This window comes from Peromyscus californicus, unplaced genomic scaffold (assembly GCF_007827085.1).
Source record: "Peromyscus californicus insignis strain IS unplaced genomic scaffold, ASM782708v3 Scaffold_11__1_contigs__length_118956290, whole genome shotgun sequence".
Lineage (NCBI taxonomy): Eukaryota > Metazoa > Chordata > Mammalia > Rodentia > Cricetidae > Peromyscus > Peromyscus californicus.
Window position 1 is genome coordinate 44,253,684 of NW_026294402.1, and position 8,142 is coordinate 44,261,825.

General features: G+C 47.0%; 1 protein-coding gene across 17 annotated transcripts in view; it reads right to left on the reverse strand.

Annotated features, from left to right (window-relative positions):
- The window catches only part of Ncam1 (neural cell adhesion molecule 1), a 302,606-nt gene extending 297,139 nt beyond the window's left edge, over positions 1 to 5,467 (reverse strand). For 2 of the 17 annotated variants that reach the window (XM_052759959.1, XM_052759962.1), the window contains exon 1: positions 5,196 to 5,446. In XM_052759959.1, the coding sequence (XP_052615919.1) occupies positions 5,196 to 5,247 (52 nt within the window). In that variant the 5' untranslated portion in view covers positions 5,248 to 5,446. Of the gene's footprint in view, positions 1 to 5,195 lie in introns of all 17 variants that reach the window. The other 15 variants (XM_052759947.1, XM_052759951.1, XM_052759946.1 and 12 more) reach the window with 15 other exon arrangements.
- Positions 5,468 to 8,142: the final 2,675 nt, after the last annotated feature.

The following is an 8,142-nucleotide window of genomic DNA, read 5'->3' on the forward strand; positions in this document are numbered from 1 at the left end:
TGACAAGGCCATAGTCATAACCTTCAGATTGACTTCTAGATTCCAGTGTCCTGCAGGAGCAAGCGTGTCTACTTGTGTTATCAAAAACATTCTTGCTAAACTACTTTTTAATACTAAAATCTCCAGGCATCACAAAACCTAATCATTAGGATTCAGAAGGGTCCTTGTGAAATTCTGCCCTTCCTATGAGGCTACCTTTTACAATATTGCTGAGACTTGGGGAGTATTTTAAAAAGCATGCACAGTTCTCTATTTAATTTTACTCAGAATTTTTCCTTTCTAGCAAAAGGTATCTGAGCCTTGGTCTTTTGACTCACAGCTGAAATGAGCATTATTGATGATTCATGCTTTGAATTTTATTTAACTCATAATGGGGTTTTAAGATTAGCAAAAATGCTGTTCATAACTTGCTGCCATTTCTTTTAAAACTCCAGACATTCCTTAGTCTATAGTTTTGTTAGATCACCAAACTGAAGAATTATCCATTATGGAGTTTGCATTCAAATATTTATCTTGACACCATAAAGCATTTATATGTTCTCCAGCTCTACACTTCAACAGCACAGGAGAGTCTTTTCCAAGTGCCTTTGTCTCCTCCCAGGCTCCAACTGTTTGGGCAGATAGATGGAGACAGGTGCAGCCCCTGCCTCCCTCCTTGCCAATTGGTTCTGGTCTCTGTCATCACAGACCCAAGATTGTCAGAGACAGTTCAAATGTCCTTCAGCAACAGGTACTCAATCACTCATTTCCCACAAAGTTGAGAAAGACTGTAAAATACCTTTGGAGGTCTGCCAGCATCAGTGAAGCCACTTGCAGTCTGGAGAGCGGCCATAGTTCTTTAACACCGATGATGTTAATAGGGGGAATTCATCAAACTAATACGAAACACAGCCTTCATCATTTAAAAATAAATAAATAAATAAATAAAGTAGTTGCACCAGAAATTCCAAAGTCCATATCTTAAGCAGTGTGAAGTTTACAAATGCTGTCTATATTTTAAGAAACTGAGTTCTGGCAAGAAGAAAAACATCTGTCGTAGTAAAGATTAGATTCTGACTGACAAAATGGTGCTATTTATTTTGAAAGGCAATTAAGACATTGTTCTCAGTGACAGGAAAATTTAGAGATTATTTACATTGAGTTATAGATTACCTATCAGAAGAATTCAATTAATGATAAGTATACTCCAAAGGGAAGCACTTCAAAGGCTCTTAGAAGCTGGGGCTCCATGTAACTAATTTCTCTCTTGGATTACTTCCTGACTGGAGTCAATAACCATATCTGCTACAAATAACACACCAATGCCTTCATTTTTCTAATATTGTTGAGGTTTTTTGTTTTGTTTTGTTTTGTTTGGCATTTGCCCTGAGTTTTTTTCTTACTTGTATTTATTTTTGTCATGTGTGTGGAGGTCAGAGGGAAACTTGGAAGAGTCAGCCCTCTCTTCTATCATGTGTGTTCTGGGGATCCATCTAAGGTCATCAGACCTAGTGGCAAGCACCAGTACCAACTAGGCCATCTTGCTGGTTAAGGTCCTACCTATCTTAATTTTAGACTAAGCTCAGGGAAGTACTCACCCATTAAATGAGCAAATTCTTAGTTTAACCAAACGACAATGGAAAGACCTGGGAAAAAATATTTTCTATACAAAGACCTGAGGTACAGCTTTCTGCTATTATCACAATATTGTTAAAAAGAAAGAGACCCGGAGCAAAGGTACCTAGAAAGAAGGCATCAAGTTCAATCCCTTGGTGGAGGGAGAAATGTAGTAACATGGCCAGCATGGGATAAACAAAAACCTAGCAGGGCAGGTCAATCTTCAGGACTTTATTAGTGGCAGGAGCAAAACCCTTAAATAAGCTGGTATGGTGGCTCATGGCTATAATATCACTTGGGAAGATGAAGCAAGAGAATTCTGCAAAGGTTCAAGGCCAACCTGGTCTAGATGGTGAGTTCCAAGCCAGCCAGGGCTATACAGAGATCCTGTCCCCCCAAAAGCTGAACAGAAACAACAACATCATATATAGAAAAACTTCAATAAATGCAGGGCCATAGTTCCACAATTCTGGGTTATAATCTCCACTTGTCTTTAGTCCTGTTACATTTTAAATGAATTCTAAACTCATTTCAATGCTAAAGTTTATTGACAGCAACATGTTTTTGGAAAGAGTTGGGAGTGGTAAAAGGTTTTCCATATTAAGTATGGCTTTATTGTGCTCCTTTAAATTTTGTTCAAACTTCACATTTCCCATTGTAAATGAAAATCAATGTAAAAAAATAGAGGTCTGTGTAATTGCTCTCACAACAGACTTTGATGAAATGCATCTTCAATTGTTTAGTAAGAGATATTAGGTATATGTTATGTGTATGTTACCTTTTGTACTAAATTTCTTCTTTCTTATAAGCCTGGCGTTACGCTGTTAGAAAAACCATTCCTACCTATTCCTTGGCTCTTATAGGTTAGACTAGCAAAGGACTAAAATTGTCAGCTAAGCACGTGTTTTAACCGTTCCAGCTCGTCCAAGCACCTCATTCCGCCAGCCAACATCCAACAAACGCTGCTTCCACAGATTCAAATTTACTATGCAATTATGCAACCTGTCTTTTTATTCCTAAGGGGGCAGAAGAGGCACCTACAATGAGACCGGGCAGCACCCGATTCGTTTATTATGCACTAGGATATTCATTAAGGAGCGCTATGGTTAGCTCTCCTTGTATCTACATTTTCGTGTGCACCAGTAACAGAGTTGCATTATACCATTGTCTGTGGATACCCTACAGCAAAGCAGCCAAAAAAGGGGGAGGAGGGTATGCATATATATATATATCCTTCTTTTAGATTCTTCTTAACCCTTTGACTTGAATTCTCTGGATTTTTTTTTTAGGCTGCTAAAAACAACACTTTAATTGAAAATTTTCTTTGTAAACCCACTTCTTTCTTTTGTTAAATAGTCTAGTGTGTGCTTCTTTCTCATCCCCACCCTCTGGTCTTAAGGGCAGAATAAGGATGCTTTCGTTCCAGGGAACCCTAGTCAGGATGCCAGCCTCGCTCGCCTGAGCATCCGGGAACACACCAGTGTAGGATTCCCTCCCTCAGCTTCCACGCGGGATCCAAACACTGAGGGTTACACCCATCTCCATCATGGAGAAGACCACCAGGAGATCCTAAAAAGACACATCGTGGAAGATCAGGTCTCCATTGTCACGCTCCTATCCAGAAGGAAAGTCTCAATAAACACACCCTAAGAGGAGGTCACCCACAGCACCACAGAGAAGGGAACGCCCCTGCCAGTCCTGGGCCTGGTGGTAGCGAGGACCCAGTCGGCACGCCCTGTCAAGACACGCCCTACCACGCCTCGCCACGCCCCTCTAGTCCAGCGTCTAGTCCTTGGTCAGAGGGTCAGCGCACGCGCGTCTGCGCTCCGGGCCACATCTTGGGGGATACTGTCCTCTGTGCTCGCAAGCAAAGCACTCCAGCGCAACTGTGCACCAAGGAGGGGGAGCCAGGATGCTACAAGCCAGCGTGAAAGAGGCACGAGTGAGCGAGCATGAGCTAGCTGGATCAAGAGATGTCCCAGCGCCCATCTCTTCCCCATTTTATGTCCTCAGAAACTGCCGGGCAGCTAGGGACAGTATCAGGGCGGGGTCTCTCCTAGCGGGAGGCGAGCGAGACCGTTAAGCTAGAACACCCCAAGACCGTCTTGGCAGCTCGGGCGCCACCCGCGCCGCAATAAAAGCCTCTCGCGGCTTCCCGCCCAGCCAGCCTCGCTCTGATTGGTCGCCGACCGGAGTTGGCTGGAGGCGGTGGCCCAGCTCCGCTCTCCTGGTGCCCACAGAGGGGGGCGCGCTGGGTGCTCCCGGGGCCGCCCTGCGCACTCCCCACCCAGCGATCCAGGACAGGTACAGACAGCTACGTCTGGCAGAAGCGACAACCATGTGCGGTCCCCTACGACTAGCCTGCTTTCAGCTGGTGCTTGGCAGCACACGCCCCCCGCCCCAGCTGTCAGCCTATCCCACCCAGCTCTTTGCGCGGCCCCAGAGGCCTTTTCTCCCCCCCCCCCACCCCCAGTCCACGGGGACGCCAAAGCGCAAATCCTCGGATGGTGTGGGGGCAGCAGCTGGCGAGGAGGGTGGGCACACTGAAGAATTTTCCAGGGAAGCCGAGATGGAAATAGCCAAAATGCAATGCCCCCCCTTCCGGGATGCTGAGGATCTCTGGGCGGCGGCACAACCCCCGCCACCCGCGACAACATTGCTATGGTCTTTCTCCTGAGCGCCCCATTGTTCACACTTTGCCAGGATCAGGAACATTGCCCAGAGAAAGGAGACTGGGCGAGGTGTCTCGGGCAGCTGGCTACCTGCCATTCTTCGCTGGCACCGTGCAACCCTAGGCTCTCGGTGCGTGTAAAGGCACACGCGCGCACACGCGCGCGCACACACACCAGGCAGACCGGATCACGCCCTCCTCGCCCTCCGCCCCTCTGCACTTCCTCCTGTCAAAACGCGGCGCTGGACCCTCCCATCCCTCCGTGCTCCTGGCCGAGGGCAGGCTTTGCAACTACCCAGCAATTTGGCAAATGAAAAACTAACGTCATTTGCACGGGGGTGCAGGAACGACCACACGGCCCTGCGGTGCTGCCCAGGGTTGCCCCATTTTGCAAACCGTTATTCGGGGCGGGGAAGAAGGGGGAGTGCACGAAGGCTGCGAGCCCGACTTTATCACACCCCAGGACATAACGATGGGGGAAAGCTGCCCCAGCTTTATTGTTCACTCTTCCCGAACCTTGACAAGCCCTTCTTGGTGGAAGACGAGCCGGGGGGCGACACCACCCGAGCCGCGCATCCCCGCCGCCCGCCTTCGGGGAAGGCAAAGCAGCGCTCCCCAGCTTTCCATCACCGCAGCATCTCGGTCCTATACCCCTGTCCCACCTCCGCGGGCACACAAGTGGGAAGGGCGTGCGCGGCCGCCACCGAGCAGGGAGGCAGCCGCGTCCAGCGCCGTCCCGGAGGGCACGGGTTTGGCTGGACAGCAAGGACGATGCGATGCGCTCTCTGCTCAGCTCAGTGAAAATGCTAGGTCTTAGCTTTACACACAAAACCTCCCAAAAGAACCGTGTTCCTCGGGCAGAGGGAGGAAGGACAAGGGCTAGCGGGCAATTAGCAAACCCCATGTACAATTTTTTAAAAAAATGTACCTGCAGTTCCCAGGAAAAACAAAGTCCAGATGAGATCCGTAGTTCGCAGCATTGTAAACTGCCGGCTGGGAAGGATGTTCTGGCCGCGGTAAATTCTGTGCCTTCCCCTTGCTAGCGACTGTGGACGGCGGCGGAGCAACGGACCGAGAAGCAGACAATTGCCAGGCTGGGTATGATTATTTTTGCAGAATTGTTTCCTGCCAGCCACTGCCGAGCTGCGTTCACGCGCTGAGCGGAGAATGAGTGACAGTCCCAGCCTCAGCACACTCGCAACTCGGAGATCCCTGCGCTGGTCCGGGTTGGCTTTGATGGAACTGGGGATGCGAGCGACGGGCGGGGGGCGGAGGTGAGAACCTCACTGTGTCCTTCCACCACGCCGACCACAAATAGTTCCTCACATCCAGGAGGTAAGAGACAGGGGAGGCAGATGCGGCCGCCTGCAAAACACGGCCTGGAGTCTCCAAGGGAGCCGGGCTCTTTCACGCGTAGCCTTCCAGGCTGAGCTGGGATTTCTTCTTTTCACCCTTTTCCTTCATTCATGCCTTCGCAGATCCTTCTTTCCTCCAGCGTTCCTTAATCAGACATTTGAACATTTTAATAATTACCAAAAGGAAAAAAGGAAAAGAAAAGAATTTTTGATTGAGTTAGATTTTCAAAGTTGTGGAATCCCTCCGTTTAGTTACTAAAGTCCTTGCAATAGGAAGCATACAGCTTCGGTTTTTTGTTTTGGTTTGTTTTTTTTTATTTTGAAATGAAGGAAATTGGAAATTTGGAGAGAGATGAGGGTTGCGGAGGTTTGTCTTGTTGTTTGTTTCCTTTCTCTTGGCTATGAAGTTTACCTTCCCACAGAGGGAGCAACAAACAGTAGCACATCTCAGATCTAGAAAGTGGGGGTGGGGAAGCCAGTCAGAAGAAAACTCAGAGACATCCAGAAGTAATATCCAGAAATAACCAGAAACTGCTTACAGTATTGGAATCCCACCCCCTCTCTCCCCCTTTCTCTCTGACTTTTCTGTAGGTATTATGGCATGGGAGCAACATTAAGCATTCTCCTTCAACAGGGCACAACCCCCTTCTTAAAGCTATGAAAATCCAATATGACTGAGATATCAACACAAAGACTTCCATTAATCACACAGCCTTGTTTGTTAAAAGAGGAGGATGGGGAACAGAGCGAAATCAGCACATATTCCCACCTGAACAGGGCTTGAGTTACACAAGAAATACAGTTGAGGGTGTTCTGGAGATTTCTTGACTATGTTAGCCTTGCACAGTGAAACCCTCCAACAGGAAAGCACCAATTCACCCATATGCCCAAGCCCTGCCATTTACTTTAAAGGACAGGCTCTTTGATGCTATAGCAGTCAGAAAAACCACCTTCTGCTGGCTGACCAGTCACCCCCCAGCTCTCTTCTCCTCCTGCATAATGTATCCAGTAGACCACACCACATGCTGGGATTTCCAGAGATCCATGGGAAGCACTCTCTTCCCCCCAGGGACTTTTCATGTTCACTTTCGTAATGTTTACCTTATACTGATCATAAACAGTTCAAAAATACAGAAAAGACCAGGCGGTGGTGACACACGCCTTTAATCCCAGCACTCGGGAGGCAGAGACAGGTGAATTCGAGGCAGAGTGAGTTCCAGGAAAGGTGCAAAGCTACACAGAGAAACCCTGTCTCAAAAAAAAAAAAAAAACAAAAAAACAAAACAAAAACAAAAAAAAAACAAACAGAAAAGTATAAAGGCTCAATGAATATCTCTATATCTCTATGCCCCACAGATTCTAAAGATAGCCACAATTTTTCTAAGTCTTCTTTGTAGGCAAATAATTGTGTGTGTGTGTGTGTGTGTGTGTGTGTGTGTGTGTGTGTGTGTGTGCAAGTGTACATGTGTGTACAGCATGTGTATTAGTAGGTGTGGATGTCAGAAGATAACTTTGGGTGTTGATCCTTAGGCACTGTCCACCTTCTTTTTTTCCTCCTTTTTTGAGAAGCATCCCTCACCATCCTGGAGCTCTCATCTAGTAGCCTAGGCTTGCTGGGTAGTCACCCCATGGCTCTGACAGTCTCCACCTCCCGAGATCTGTGCTTACAAGTACACTGCCACACCTGGCTTAAACAAACCAACAATAAAATTGGCTTCTGGGGTTTAAACTCAGGCACTCCAGCTTTCAAGACAAGCAATTTACAGTCTAAACTACCTCCCTAGCCCTGCGTACAATTTTTATAATTAGCACATTCTACGAGCAATCTGAAGCCTGCTGATTTTTTCCTAATGTCATATAAGCATTTCCCTGCAGCCATGAGAAAAGCTCTCTAAATAGCTCTATAATATTTCTTCCATGGATGTCTCCATAGCGTTTCCCCCAACACTGGATGTTTAGATTGCTCTCCAAGTTTGATGATATACTTTTATGAACATCAGTTCATTGTTGGGCAGCCACTGTACTTAGTCCTGTGTTTGATGGATATACATCTACTGTAGTATGATCTGGAATATTCCTCCAAGGCCCAAGAAATCAAATCTTGGCCCCAGTGTGGCTCAACTAGGGCAGGATAGAACATTCAGTGTTGGGGATGAGAAGGAAGCTAGTTCACTTGAGGTTGTAACTTGAAAGGGATACCAAGAACCTTGTCCCTCTCCTCTCTCTGGTACTTTTTCTGCTGACTATGAGGGGTTTTTTCTTCCTCAGATTCCTTACTATGATTTGTTTTCTTGCACCAGGCCCAAAGGCAGCAAGATGAAGGCGCCACAGACTGAGATCTCTGAAGCCATGAGCTGATCTGAACCTTTCCTCTCCATGAGCTGTTTGTATCAAGTATTTATCGAGGAGACCAAAATCTGGTTGTCATGCATTTACATACGCTTCTGATGGCTGTCTTTGGCTCCACATTGTCTTTTGCCAGTGTGTAAAAAGACCACATTATACCTTATAACTTTATGT